The sequence below is a fragment of the Excalfactoria chinensis genome, chromosome 4 (assembly GCF_039878825.1).
Source record: "Excalfactoria chinensis isolate bCotChi1 chromosome 4, bCotChi1.hap2, whole genome shotgun sequence".
NCBI lineage: Eukaryota > Metazoa > Chordata > Aves > Galliformes > Phasianidae > Excalfactoria > Excalfactoria chinensis.
Genome location: NC_092828.1, coordinates 70524856 through 70539530, shown reverse-complemented (window position 1 = coordinate 70539530; position 14675 = coordinate 70524856). Strand labels below are relative to the sequence as shown.

Below are 14675 nucleotides of genomic sequence, written 5' to 3'. Positions count from 1 at the left end.
CCGTGCACCGCTCCCGGCGCCGGGTGCGGACCTTTCCCCGGCTCCCCACGCCGCCCGGCGCGGTTCGGGGCGGCGGAGCGCTTACCGATGCTGATGGTGTTGGGGAATCCTGCCCGCGCCTCGCCCAGCAGCCCCGCCAGCAGCAGCAGCACGGCCCGGCCCGAGCGCTGCCCCATTTTCTTCAGCCGCTGCGGTTCAGCCCTAACACCGAACGGGCGGCACGGGCATGGATGGGCGCGAGCGGAGGCGCGGAGCGGTGTCAATGGTGGAGGCGATGCTGGCGGAGGTAGTGAAAGGATGCTCCCCTCCTCGCTTCCCTTCTTCTTCTTCTTCTTCTTCTTCTTTTTTTTTTTCTCTTTCCCTTCCCCAGCTCCCTCTCCTCCTGCCTTCACCCCAGCCGGGCAGGGCTCATTGGCTGTCAGGTTGCCTTTCTCCCCCCGTCTCCAGCAGCCCCCCCCACCCCCCCCCTCCCAGCGCAGGGACTTCCCCCAAAGATGGTGGGAGCGGAGCCGGCCCGGGAGGGGGTGATCGATCAAACTTGGCGGGAGGCGGGCGCGCAGCCCTCGGCCCGCCCGGCCCCGCCGTCTCCCGGCCGCTCGGGGCGGCACCGCTCGGGGCTGCGCTCGTCGGGAGCTGTGCGGCCTCGCGAGGGCCGGTCCGCGGGCTGCGGCTGTCCCTTTAAAGCTGCATCGCCGCTGCGTGTCTGTGTGTGTGTATGTGCGTGTGTGTGTGTGTGTGTGTGAGTGCGGTGCGTGCGCTGCCTGAGGGGAGGGGAGGAGGCGGAGAGCCGGGGCCGCGCAGCAGAGAGCGGGGCGAGGGTGAAGGGAGGGGAGGCGCCCGGGGTCCCGCCCGGGCACGGCTGGGGCGCCGCGGGGCGGCAGGGCTGGGGCGGCCGGGCTGCCCTCGCGGGAACAGGGTGGCCCCGGGGATGCGGGTGAGGGCCCGCGGCCCCGCAGAGGGGAGCGGACAGAGCTCTCCCGGGGCTGCCCGCCCCGAGGCGGAGTTGCCCTCAGCCCCCTGCGGTGCTCAGCGCATCCATCCTCCCGCAGAGCCCTGAAGCGACTAAAGCCGGGGACGAGCCCTTCCCTTAACAGGAGGATATTCGGTCCTTCCAAAGCTCCTCTAAAGGAATGAAATCCAGCAAAGTCTCCTTGTTGTCCCTCGTGCTGGAAAAAGACAAACTGAGAGCATCTCTCCCAGGTGCAGAGCTGAGTTGTGGCCTAGCAGCGGGCACGGGGCAGTGCTGCAGGCAGACACCCACTGCCCCTGCCTGTGTGCCAGCACCAATGCACACGCAGGGAACTGGTGTGCCTCTGCTTGGAGATTGGTTCCCTGACTGCTCATCTTGCACCTGTCTCTCTGACACCTCACTGGAAGGATCCTGCAGCGCTTTTCTTTTTTTGCTGCTTTGAGGCTCACTGTGCGAGATGGAAATAGAAAAGAGATATTGGGTCACTCAGTCCATCTCCCAGACCCAGGGAAGACTGTTCTCCAGTTCTTAATGTTCCTTTTCCTCTAATTTCAGCAGGTCACTTTCCTTTGGTCCTCCACTGTCTCTTTTCCCTAATCTCAAGCTGGTAGGTCTTTGTTCTCTGTTCAGTTGAGTTAGGGATAGTATTGAAAGCATTTGGCTTTGCAATTGCAAAATAATCAGCCAGTGACACTGGCTGTCTCTCATCTAAGTGCTCGTGTAAGACACTGGGCAGGTGACTGCACAGATCACCAAAGAACATCACCATTTCAAACCACTACTCCTGAAGGAAGCCAAAGACATGTATGAATAAAAGGGCATCATAGTCGTGAAGCATTAAACACTTGCATCACCTTAGCAGCATAAATGTGACTACCTTACCTCTAGTTGCACGCACTGGCTGCTGCTTGTGTGTTCCTTTATGTGAATCACTCCCAGAAGATGGAGTCCATTTCAACTCAGGCAGGGGTAGAGACCAGGCTGTGGGGTGGCTTGCAATGTTCCCTGCTTAGGTTGAGATAGCTGTCGTCACTTTATCTCTTTGAAGAAATCAGTGGTTATCTGTAGAGATATGTGGAACATAAGTGCCATCTTTGTATTTATTGCACTCAAAGCGCTCTACAAATATTATCTATGAATTCCTCTAAGCACCTCTGTGAAGCAGAACTGTATTCTTTTCTTGCAGATGTAGAAACTTAAATATCAGTGGAAGTAACTTACCCAGCTAACTGAGGTAGTAATTTTCAGATTCAGAATTAAGACCATGAACAACAGCTGGGCTTTACTGTAGAGCACACCTCTCTCAAATGTCCTTCAGTAAGCACAGCAGACCTGATAGTTACAGGCAGGTATGTGAACATTAGAATTCCAAGATACTTGTGAAAAGTTTGTTCTCGCAGGCTAATAATTTGCCTTCCTGGTTAAAAATCTACTTCACTTTTGCCTCTTCTACCTATCTTCAGCCCATTTCTTACACAGTCTTCACACAGTCCTGCAGTCACAGTCACAGGGGTTGGAAGGGAACTCTGGAGCTCATCAGGACAACCCCACTGCTGAAGCAGGTTCCCTACAGTAGGTTGCGCAGAAAAGCATCCATGTGGGTTTTGACTATTCAGAGAAGGAGACTCTACAACCTCTTTGGGCAGCCTGTTCCAGTGCTCTGTTACCTTCAAAGCTTTACTGTTCACTTCTGTTCCTGCTCGCTTGCTCTCACCAAGTTCTTCCTGTCCCTCCAGCTGTGTATTCCTGCTATCTGCCACCTCTGATGATGATGTACTGAAAAAAAAAACCATGAAAGAAATTGCATTTAACATTATAATGTAAGGACAAGAGAAGACACAAATAACCAGGAATGAAGGCATAGGACAGTATCTCATTTCCATGAACAGCCAGTTGGATGAGCACCTCATCCTGAATAAAATGGTGCTTCACAGACTCACGTCAGAATGTTTTGTTAAAATCAAGGATGAACGTTTGTTAAGAGACAAACAAATTGTCATTTATCATGTTTTTCCTTCTGAAGCCCACCCCTAACACTCACAGTACTATTTAGCATTTTCAACACGTGCTTCATTTATTTTTTGCTTAGGCAATCAGTCTCATGGTGATACTTCTAGACACAAATGGTACAGCAGCCATACCATGCAGATATTGGAGAATGCCAAAGAGACTTCATCCCTGTTTCTTTCTTACAGTGAACCCAGTCTATCTTAGGAAAAAACAGTACGATTTTATTTGGCTTTATGTGGATATGAACGCCTTGCACATAGTTCACATACTTTACTTGGGATGCTCAGTGACTCAAGTTAATGAGTTCCATGGTAACCAAGGTCATACCAGATGTTTTCCCACACCTTTCCTAACTAAGTGCAACTGAGATCTTGCAGGATAATCAGAGCTTCATGTTTAGATGATTTATGGTGGCCTAGGACACCAGGGGATTCTGAGTACTGTCTACCTGATCAAGAGGAGGTAATGATTTATAATTAGCTAGTGTGTTCTCATTGTAATGTCTAATACTGGGTTAGAAAAATGCTGTAGAATTTGGGACACAGTGTTCTCACTGAGCTTTCTGATGTTACTAGGCTAAACTCATGGCTTTCGCATAAAGTCATGGCAAAATCTACACTGGGATTCTATAACTCTAGCTAGCTTTGCCCTAGCAGCACAAAGCTGACTTTCTAACTTTTCTAAGTCCTGTTTTCACTTGTAAGAGAGAGTGCCAGATAGTGATTATCTATAAATTGTTGTTTCTCCCATTACCAACCTCAAAAGTTTATAAATGTCAATAAATTGTGCTCTATAACATCTTCATCAATGATACTGGTAGTGGGATCGAGTACACCCTCAGTAGTTTGCAGATGATGCCAAGCTGTGTGGTGCAGCCAACATGCCCGAGGGACAGGATGCCATCCAGTGAGAGCCAGACAGACTGAGCGATGGGCCCAGGAGAACCACATGAGGTTCAACAAAGCCAAGTGCATGGTCTGGCACCTGGCTCATGGCAACCTCTGCTACCTGTATAAACTGGGAAATGTGAGGATGGAGCACAGTCCTGCTGAAAGGGACTTGGGGGCACTGGTGGGTAGCAGCCGGGCATAAGCCAGCACTGTGCACTGGGTGCATCCAAAGTAGTGTGGCTTGCAAAGCTCAGGGGATCTTCCCCTCAGCTCTGCACCATGAGACCTCACCTGGAGCGCTGCATCCAGATGGGGAGTGCTCAGCACAGGAGAGACACGGAGCTGTTGGAGTGCATCCAGAGGAGGGCCACAAAAATGATCCAAGGAATGGAACACCTCCCTGCAAGGACAGGCTGAGAGCTGGGGCTGTGCAGCCTGGAGAAGGGAAGGCTGTGGGGAGACCTGAGAGTGGCCTGTCTGTAGATACAGAAAGGGGAGGGCTATAAAAATGAAGGGGGCAGACTCTTGAGTAGGGTCTGTGATTATAGGGAAATGATTTCAAACTGAAAGAGGAGAGATTAAGGTTGGACATAAGGGACAAAGTTTTTCATAGTAAGGATAATGAGGCACTGGTGCAGGTTGCCCAGAGAGGTGGTGGTGCCCCGTCCCTGGAGACACTCAAGGTCAGGCTGGACTGGGCTCTGAGAACCTGATTGGGCCTGTTCCTGTTTATCACAGTTGGACTAGATGACTTTTAAGTGTCCCTTTCAACTCAAAAGATTCTATGAATCTATAAATAAATGTATTACCAATTATGTTGTGATTATTTTTTGTTTTTAACTGTTTGTTTCTTCATAAAAACAGGAGATAGAATTGACCGAACTTTACATTAATCTCAGCATTTTGATTAGCTTAACTGATTAATTCTACAATAGACAGTCTACAGATAGAAATGATAGTGGGGAGAGACAGAAGCAAAGATGAAAGGGGATTTAGGAAGAAGATGGAACCACAGATAACTGGAGTCAAGGGGAAAGTACAGTGTCAGGAGAGGGAGAATGAATATAGACATTACAGCTTCATATGTTTTGGAGAGCAGGTCAAAGGATGTGCAGTTAAGATTTGATTTGATTAGGAGTGGGAGCTAACTGCTGAAGCTCTCTTATTTACCTTTCATTTCCAAGCAGTTACAGAGACACACAAATTAAAAAGCAGCAGATGACAGTTTAACAGAAGTACTCTGCTATGCAGTTAATAGCTAATCTATTAAGCTGCCTTCTACAAGGTATTACTGGCAAAAATAATTGTTTTTAAAACATTGAAGTTTGATATGATTAGCAGAGTACATGCATTAGACTAACTAGAAAAAAATCATTGGGATTAATATTCAGAATTCATGGCAAAAAGTAGCTGCTGGATGCCTCAAGAAAGACCTGTTCTTCCTACTCCTATGCATGATCAGAGAATACAGTCTGTTTGTCCTCTGAAAGTTTCTGCAGAGACAGGATAGGAGTCCAGCTGAAACACTGGTTTGTTGGCATTTCTTTTTCTTTTTTCATTTTTAGTTGTTTTGCTAAGAATAGTAAAAAGGTGAAATCCTGAACCAAAGAAACGTATGACAGGTTTATTACCTCGGTCACTGCAGCTAGAATGTTATTCATTACATCCTGGCAGGATAATTTTGTCAGGCATTTAGGAATATGTTCTAGCTCACGGAAGGATGACCAAGATTTGTATAAGAACAGGCCCAAAGAGGAAACTCGTTGATAAATAGAAGTCATTACTTCATTATTGGAGACTAATTCAACCTTAAGTAGCAGACAGAAATTCCTGCAGCAACTTTTATCAGACCTGAACATGGACTGATACAGCAATAATCTATATATACTACAGTTGCACAACTAAGACAAATGTGGAAACAGTCAGCATGTACAAATGTCTTCATTTTTCTTGGGTTTGTGGTATTTTCAGGATGCATACTTCTAGTCCTAAGAGCTAGGGGGATGGTGGAAATGTAGGGTTATTATAGTCCCATAATGTCAGAAACAATTTATATTACCTTCTGCTTTCTGATGAATCGTACACTAGGCACTGCTGGCATAACATAGCCCTGCAATTCTTATTTAAACCCTTACTTTTGCTGTGCTCATCTGTATTTATTACTTAAGGAAACAGTAAATCAAATAAAAATGTAGTGGCATCCCCTATACACTGTTAATAAAGTGAATCCGCTCTCTCTTTTTTTCCCCCTCCCTATGAATACTGTTTGCAAGCAATCTTGAGAGTTACATCCAGTTCAAAAAATTTTAATTCTGGATTTAATTACTGAAATAGGCATTATTTAAGACAATCTCCTTTAGCTGTAAGTAGTGAATAATCACTTCGGATAACTGCTTGCCAGTCAAATAGTCTGCTTTCTTCCCAGTGTTTATTTGTATATTACCAAAACTCAGCTCAGCTCAATTCACATCTCTAGCAATGGCTTTTTTTAAAGTGAAAATGTATTTGGAAAACAGTACAAAGATTCTTAGAAAGGGATGTCTAGACATTCAGAATTCACAGGTTTTACTGAAGTTTAAGATTTCCAGTTTTGCCCTCTTCCACTTGATCACCGAGATTCCTACCCTCCCTAAAGGAAGTACTCAGGTAGTTAAAGTTATTTTAAGAGTTATGCAAGAAACTGACATTCAGCTCTGTTAGATTCAAAGAACCTCTGGTTTTACTTCTGGATTGAACCTTTGTAGCACTAGAGTATGGAATTCACTTCATATAGACACTGTACTAATATGGAAACAAAATTTAACAGCAAAGCTTTGTCCCCACCAGTTCTGGAGACTATGGGGTGTTTGTCTCTCCCTTGCTTTGTCACTAGCCAAGAAATACCACCTTGATGGTGAAAGGAATTTCCTGCACAACTTCCATGGAAAGAAAGTATTTCTTCAGAAGAAAGAAGCACATAAAGCATTTGTGAGAAGAATGAGCATCACTGGTACTTTTAGACCTTTTTTTTTCTTTTACCTTGAGACATCACCCATATCACCCAACTTCAACAGCATCTCAAGGTCTAACAGGATAATAACAGGTAGAAAAATACAAACGCTAGCAAAGTGTCTGCATAGGAAATGTACAGAACAATTCAGAATCTGAGAAAGAAAGAGAGGAAAACCATAGGAAGAAGAGATATATCTGATTGTAACATCACAGTCTAACCCACAGGCCAGAGATTCTGACCTCTGTATACTAAAATATCTAATCCACAGTCTTTAAGCCATATTGTGTCCTATTGTGAAGGACTTGCATTATCCATCTGCACAGAGATGAATTCCACCCAGCATGATTTGTTCTATCAATTTCAGCAGGATTAACTGAGAATACAAAGATGGCTACAGTTGTATACACTTACACCTTGATGCGAACAAAGCAATATGGTTCTGATAATCTGCAGCATTCGGGAGACACCAAGTCTTTCAAAAACAAAGTAGTTCATCTGAAAAAAAAAAAAATATATATATATATATATTCATAATAAATACCATGTTAAAAGAAGTGTTCTTAATGCTTTCTAACATTCTTATTCCCAATTAAAAGTTGTTTGGCTTTGTAACTCGCACCTTGTTGCAATTGCACTGGATCCTGATAGCCACAGTATAAAATTGACTAGCTATCTGATTGCTCTTTCAGCACAATAGAAGGCATCAGAAGTGAAAAAAAAGCAACCTTGCAAAATGGTTTTGTGAAAGCAATTCTCACCTTATATCAATTTGAAGAGTGTTAAGCATTTTCCAATAGATCTGACATGGTTCTTATATAGCAAATTGAAGTTGACTGACAATAGATATACTTTTCTTAATTACTTTTTGCAGACTCTTCAGAAGTAGCCCCTGAGCCCCAAGGAGTCCACAGACCCAATTTGCAGGAAAATAGATATTTATCATCATCGGCTACATTTTGTTTTATTATCAGTTTAACTTGAAACTACTGTTGAACATAAAAACTGCTAGAGTCTTATTTTTACTTGAGTTCTATTTTGTCCTTATAAACAGTCAATAATCTCTTGAGGTCCCTTCCAGCTCCTGCAATTCTGTAATACTAAGTAAGCACTGAAGCACTAACATGAAGGTACAATCAGCAAACATCCAGTTTCAGGAAGCTTTTCTAACCAGTGATGTATCTACAGCATCCTATTTTTGATGCCCAGGCTCTGTGTTGCACACATAGCCATTACTTTCAGCAAGTCTGAAAGCATTTGTCTAAGTGTGACTGACTAGCAAAATTTAGGAAGAGTCATCTGTCTGTCTGGTGTTCATAGTTACCCAGTTCTTAGTGTTGCTTTTCAAATATACTGGGCCAAGTCTTCATTCAGTGTAAAGTACTTTAGATCAGTGATATCATTGCTACTTTAGAGTAGTGTACGTGGACTCTCTTTGACTTTTCTGCAGTGTAAATGAAATACCATATTTTGCATGGCACACAGATTGGCCAGCATACCAGACTGCACTCCTTTCAACCTTGCATGTCTTTTGTTTAAAAACTAGGTAGGAGACCCCACAATCCTTCCAGCCATTCCTTAAGAATAAAGTTAATGCAGAAGTTTTCTGTTGTTTAAAATTGATTCTATAATCTTGAACTTTTTTCCCTAAAACTATTTAGCTCAACTGCATATGAACCCCCTGAATAACCATGCCTCAAGTGTGCAAAATTAAGCTGAAATGAGGAGCCCTGTGATTTTTCTTACTACCATGTATGTATAGGAATCTTGAAAGACTTATTTTTCATTCTTTAAGCAGTTACTTTATCTTTTATATTACTTTCTTAACATTATTCTTTTCTAAATGTTATTCTAAATATTCTGTGGTGGTTCCACTTTCTACCTGGTACCCCTCTAGTATGAAGGAGAACTGTTTGAAACATAAACCCATTACTGGATACTCAATCTGTAAGAAAGAAAAAATATTTGGACTTGTCTGATAGAGCCTCGCAGATAATCATTCTTGTATCTTATCAGATGCAAAACAATAAAAGTAAATGAAGCAAAATCCGTCTTTTCTAAGTGATGTGCTGTTTCCTTGGTATTTGTGATGCAGTAGCCTGATCTAAAAAACATTACCTTCATTAAGCATCATTCTGTTGACTTCAGTGGTCTTTCATTAAGTCTAAGAGCTTATTTTGTAGGGTGTGTAGACACATCCATAGTCTTGAGTAGGGAACAACAGCAGAAGCAAGACAAGAATTTTTATTTAAAATCTCTCATAAATTATTTGTTCCCCATATATTATAAAGTATAAAATGAAAGAGAACAGACCACTCTTTTTTGGTAGAGTGGCAGAGAGATCGATCGCCTTATAGTTCTAACTTGAGGTCTGCTGATGTAAAAATCACTCTTGCTCAGAAACTACATCTTTGCCATCTATACGCAGGTTGTGGATACTGACTCTGAGAGGCAACCAGCTCAACAGTTAGTTTCATAGTGATAAAAGTTAGTTAAAGTTAGTTAAATCTCTAAAAGAAAGACAATTGAGAACTGACCTTGTCACCTTGATACCAGAAGGGTTAGCCTCACTCGTGTTTTCTTTGGGGCTATAATATGTTAAATGTAATGAATTAAGGAGGAAATTCAAACGTGTTAATTTTAAACTTGACTTTGAAAGTTCTTACTTTTGTGTTACAAGGCAGACCTTGCACGTTGCTTTGATATACTGTTGTTATTTGCAATCTAATCTTGTATAATAATTAACGCCAACTGATCCACTGCAGTGCTTTAGCTAAGTATTGGGGACTATTAAATTGGACCATGAATACACAGTTGCTTTCCTTATTGCTAACATAATTATGCTGTTAGAGGGAAAAAAAAACAATGAGAATGGAAAGGTGTTGCTAAATAGGGCTCCTTGGTGCTGTAAATTTTTGGAGTGCTGCTATATGGTTCTGAAGTATTAAGTATATATGAAAAGCAGCATGCTGGGATCTTTTGAAAAACACTTGTTTTCATTATTCTTTAGGAAAACATTCTGTTGTCAAAGGTGAAAGTCAATGGCAGCAGCACCAAAGGGTATGTTTTCACTGCAAGTTTATTCATATCTTTAGGGCCAACCCGTTAGGGCCAACACAGTATCACGCAAGCCCTCATGCATAGATACACGCGAACTTTGAACCTGCCTTTGCCTTTAGAGCTCAATTTGTCTTCTAAGTAGATCACCAGTCCTAAAGTTTTCTAAGAGGAGATTGGCTTTAGGGTACACATGAAATCATGTGTTTGCTATATATATCCTGTCAGATTATGGATTCAGTTTGGAGAATAAATATCTCTCTTATGGACTTACTAATGTATTAAAGCATGAAAAGCAAGTAAAATCTCTGTCATAAGCAAGGAGACAGAGTGTTATTCTAATTTTCTATTAATTGGATCATAATGACTCCTGGATTATGTAGTTTCTGAATCATTCATCTCTCGTTTGGCTCTTGCTAGAAACTACTTGCCAGTTCATGCAACTCTAACTCAACTTTTAACCCTTCATTGCAGAAGAACACTGAAAGATGTCACCTCAGCAGGCTTCATTGTGGTAGATATAGAAATGGTCAATTGTAAAATATGTCTCAGAGTGAGAGGAACCCTGTCCTGTTCAGTCAGCTGTCAATAGAAATTCCTTTTACAGGTAAATAATAATCAGCCCAATGATGTTGCTTGAACGTGTCAGTTCCTCTGTGATTTCTGGGGAGAATACCCTGGCTGAGTGGGAAAGAGAAGCTTGGGGATGACATTGTAATTGAGAAGATGGAAGCAACTCAGGAAAGGCAAAAGCGGTTCTAGGATATCCTGCGAGACAATGTATAAAGAAACTCAAGTCAGTGACACAATTAGCAGTCCAAGATACACTGCTGCAGACCTGCTGTCAAACACAAGTGAATACCAGGCCGTGATGGACATGTTTCCACATAGACAAAAAACTATGTGTTTGGTTATGTACTCTAGATATACTCTGCAATTTTAGCTCACACCTTGACGTCCTCAACGGCAATGTGAGCTTTGATCAAGCTAAAACAGCAATTTCACATTGGAAATGACATTGGGAGCTTCATGAGCACTGAGACGTGCATATAAAACAAGACCACAATCCAGCTGTTTCACTTGTTCACAGTGAATGCATTTTCCATACTTTGCACAATAATGAACTGAAAGTCAATTAATTTCTGCATATTTTCATTACAAAATGTATGAACCAGCTTTTTCAAAAATCATCAAGAATTACTCCCATGTTTTTCGAATTTACTAAGAGTCATTTGGTCAAATCTCAGACTCCATAACTATAAACTCACGTATGCTTTAATTATGATACGTTTCAAAGAAGCTGATAGTGATCTTCTAAAATAGATGGAAATAATTCTATTCTCTGAACGATAGCTGGAAGATAAAAGCACAAAGACCAGCTCACAGCACTTCTCATATCTGTCAGCAACGTTCATTTTTGATTGCAAAACTTAACTAAAGTTCCCAAAATTGGTTCATCAGGGAAGATCTATGTTCTCTATTCGGTGTTCATCAAAACGCTTTTGCTAAATTACTGAGGTTTTGGGACATACGAGACCATTTAAGCTGTTCAAGTAAAAGAGAAACTGAATGGCAACACTTGGCAGCAGCAGCAGTACTTGCCAAGGTTCACAGACTGCCTCAAGATTATCTGACGATTATGCCCAGAAAAATAAGGATGTATCCTGGAGATAAAGTTTTGGTACTGAGTACAGTGAATAAGAAACCCTTGGTGACTTCAGTGGATATCAGACTAGACTCTTAAGTTATGAGATCACAAATGAAAGAAGAGGAAGGGAGCATTATTACAATTTTATTTTGACCATGTCATCTTAAAAAAATGCACTACATGCATGTGTATATTCCCTACCAGAGGAAATATATTTCTGATTCAGAAGACAGAATGCTTCCAGACGACCCCCAAATGACCAAACACACTCCTATTAAGATTAAAAATGCACTTTTAAGCTTTCAGTTCTGCAAACTCATTTGGGTCTTCCGGTACCAAAGTTATTTGCTTTCCCTTCCCAATCTCACTACCAAGTGCAGACTGCAAAAGCCATACGAGGCCTTTGACATTTTCTGTGTGATACCACGGCTTTCTAATTGTACACCCAGTGACGCTATAGCAGCTCGAAGCCTGCCATCGGTTCATAACCAATGTTCATATAACACACTGAAACTTCTGAAACTTCTACACAGTGCTTTCAAAACTGCTCACAAGAATCCAGCCTGCACCTGCAAGCTCTTTCTGGGAAACAGAAGCAAGAGAGCAGTGGAAGTCTGGTTCTGGCACAAAAGCCACCCTAACTGATTCTTAACCCTGGAAACTGTAAGCAGGACTGCCAAGTGAGGATGTGTGATAAACATTCCCCACGCTGGGCAAAACTGCTCAGGTGAAGGTTAGCATGGATTGCAGCTCCGTAACGACTTCTGTTCAGCAGAGTACATTATTTAGATTCTCCAGAACAATTTGGAGATGAAAGGCAGTTTGATCACAAAAGAAGCTCTGTTGATGAAGGAACAGCATGGAAAAGAAAGCTGTTGCACACAAACACAGTAATCATCTTCTCTTCCTATGGATTTAGATTATTAGAAAACTGTCTATATCCTGCCTAAGCTTCATTTCTCCTGCGTAATGTTTTGCAGTGTTTCAAAGACAGAGATTGTTATTCTCCTCCGAATAGGGCAGTTTTCTGAAAAAGAGACATGGAACAAATTTTGGGGGTGTTCTGACATCTTCAGCAGAAGGTTTTTCTGCCTAAGAAAGGATTGTATACCTCACGATCCAGCCCTACAGCTTGTGTGTGGAGTAGTGAAACCATGCCATAGGAAGCCAAAAAGAATATAAAGAGAAGCAAAGGTTAGTTAATATTTCATGATTATTATTATATATATTTTTGGTTCTTCAGAGATAAATTCGGATACTAGGCACAGATTTGGGGCTATAGAGTGACTGTTACATAGCAAGGTCAGGGCTGAGTGAAATGACTAGAAATCGATCAAATGTGCAAAGTGCTATAAGGGAACAGGGCAGTTAATCATTTCACAACTTTACTCTGAATGTACTGTACGTGATCAGTGGCAGCGGAGATAATAAAGTGAGCAGCCTATAGCTCCGCTCCATATATAAACATGCTGGAATTACGTTTGGTCTCATTAATTCAGCAAAATTTGGGTTGTTAATTAATGATGCATTAAATGGAAGGCAGAAAAGTTAGCCTTGATATTTCTTAGAAAGTTATGTTTTATTCTCAGAATGCATCCGGCCAATGTTGTTGGACTGGTGAGATGTAACTTTTGGGGAGGGAAGGACTGTCCTCCATTTAGACTTCTAAAAACCTATGTGGGTATAAAGTACACGTGCTTTTGGTGCAAGAATTGCTCACTGCTTGGCATCCATTTCCTGGCAGTGGGATATGCATTTACAAGCCCCTTTTCCCTCCTAGCTCCAAGGGATTAAGAATGCACCAATTCTTTGAGCCTTGGGACTCGATTCCGTACCACTGAAGTCAATAGAAGCTTTGTTATTGACCTCAATGGGCAGAGGCTCAAACCCTCAAAGAACACATTATGCGATACATGTTTTTTTTCCCTAAAAAAACCTTAGCGTTTTGACTGATAGAAAGAAACTGAAATAGAGAGGTGAAAAACAAACTCTGATCCCCCAGTTAGGCAACTGACTCTACGTGCGAACACAGTGTAAAAGCAGACAGAACAACTGCACTGAGCAGCTGCATTTTGCATTAACATTTAGGCCACGAATTATATCCTCTGACAACAGGTCTCTAATTTACGTACCTGAAAACAATATGAATCAGGAAAAGCAGCGGGAGCTCCGTGAGCGAGTAGCCTGGTTACTTGGCGATGAGGCACAGATGCAGGCGCCCATCTGTACATCTCCAGGTTGCAGAATTTTCACTACCGTGTATAACTCTTCTGGTTTCTCTGACATTCCTTCACCTGCCTCCAGCAGCCTCTTCACTGAGTGCTCCCACAAGCCTGAGAACATTGCTGCGAGCAAATGAAAACCAAGACTACTTTCATAACCATTTACTGCTATATCCTGAGTTGTAAGCAAGCTAATGACTGCACATAATAAAATGGATACTTTGTAGCCAAACATAGTCAATGGCTGCGCTTTTCCCTTCTAGCTTCAGCATTAATAACAAACTCTCTCTGTTTTTCTAAACTTAATCTATAAACGGAACAGCAGGGCCTGCATATACATATTCATGCGAAAAACCCTCAAGAGGAATTAAAGGCAATAGCACTATCCATCTTCCTTACATACTGAATGAATGAAGCACCGGCTCTGGGTTTTCAAAGTGTTACTGGTCACCTCGGTCGCCAGCTGTTGTTTCATCCTTACCTGAATGATTTGCAAGCATATCAGCTCTATTCAAAACGGCTTTCCAAATACGTCCAGTGAGAATGTTTATTTGCTCAAATCCTCAGCACACCTCATTTACCAAACACAGTCCTGGGGAAAGAAAATTCCTCCTGTCACCAGTATGCATTAAAGGGGGAAAGACGCCTTTCCTTGCACCTTCAGAGTGAAGCTGAACATCAGCAAACACACTATTTAGAGAGAGGGAAAGTGCGGCAGAAGTCTCCTCGTACTAGTCGGGGTCAGAGCATCAACTCCCAGACAGAGAGACCTTTTGTAATAGGAAACCCCAAAACATTTTCTCCAAAGTCAGTACGATTATCACATCCTCGTGGTGTAGAATTGTTAATGCCGAGCAGCTAGTACATTTTATGAATTCATCACTTTGCT

General features: G+C 42.3%; 1 protein-coding gene and 1 long non-coding RNA gene across 5 annotated transcripts in view; both read right to left on the bottom strand.

Moving 5' to 3' along the window:
• Positions 1–686, bottom strand: part of GRIA3 (glutamate ionotropic receptor AMPA type subunit 3) — a 139694-nt gene extending 139008 nt beyond the window's left edge. For 2 of the 4 annotated variants that reach the window (XR_011903529.1, XM_072336380.1), the window contains exon 1: positions 86–469. Coding sequence is in view for 3 of the 4 variants with exons in the window: in XM_072336380.1 (XP_072192481.1) it covers positions 86–176 (91 nt within the window). In the remaining variant the exon portion in view is untranslated. Of the gene's footprint in view, positions 1–85 lie in introns of all 4 variants that reach the window. The other 2 variants (XM_072336381.1, XM_072336382.1) reach the window with 2 other exon arrangements.
• A 1170-nt stretch (positions 687–1856) lies between these two features.
• On the bottom strand, positions 1857–13869 carry LOC140251882 (uncharacterized). The gene is made up of 4 exons (XR_011903483.1): positions 13697–13869; positions 7274–7357; positions 2638–2746; positions 1857–2032 (listed from the first exon to the last, which is right to left on the bottom strand). It is a non-coding gene; the product is annotated as an uncharacterized lncRNA (long non-coding RNA).
• Positions 13870–14675: the final 806 nt, after the last annotated feature.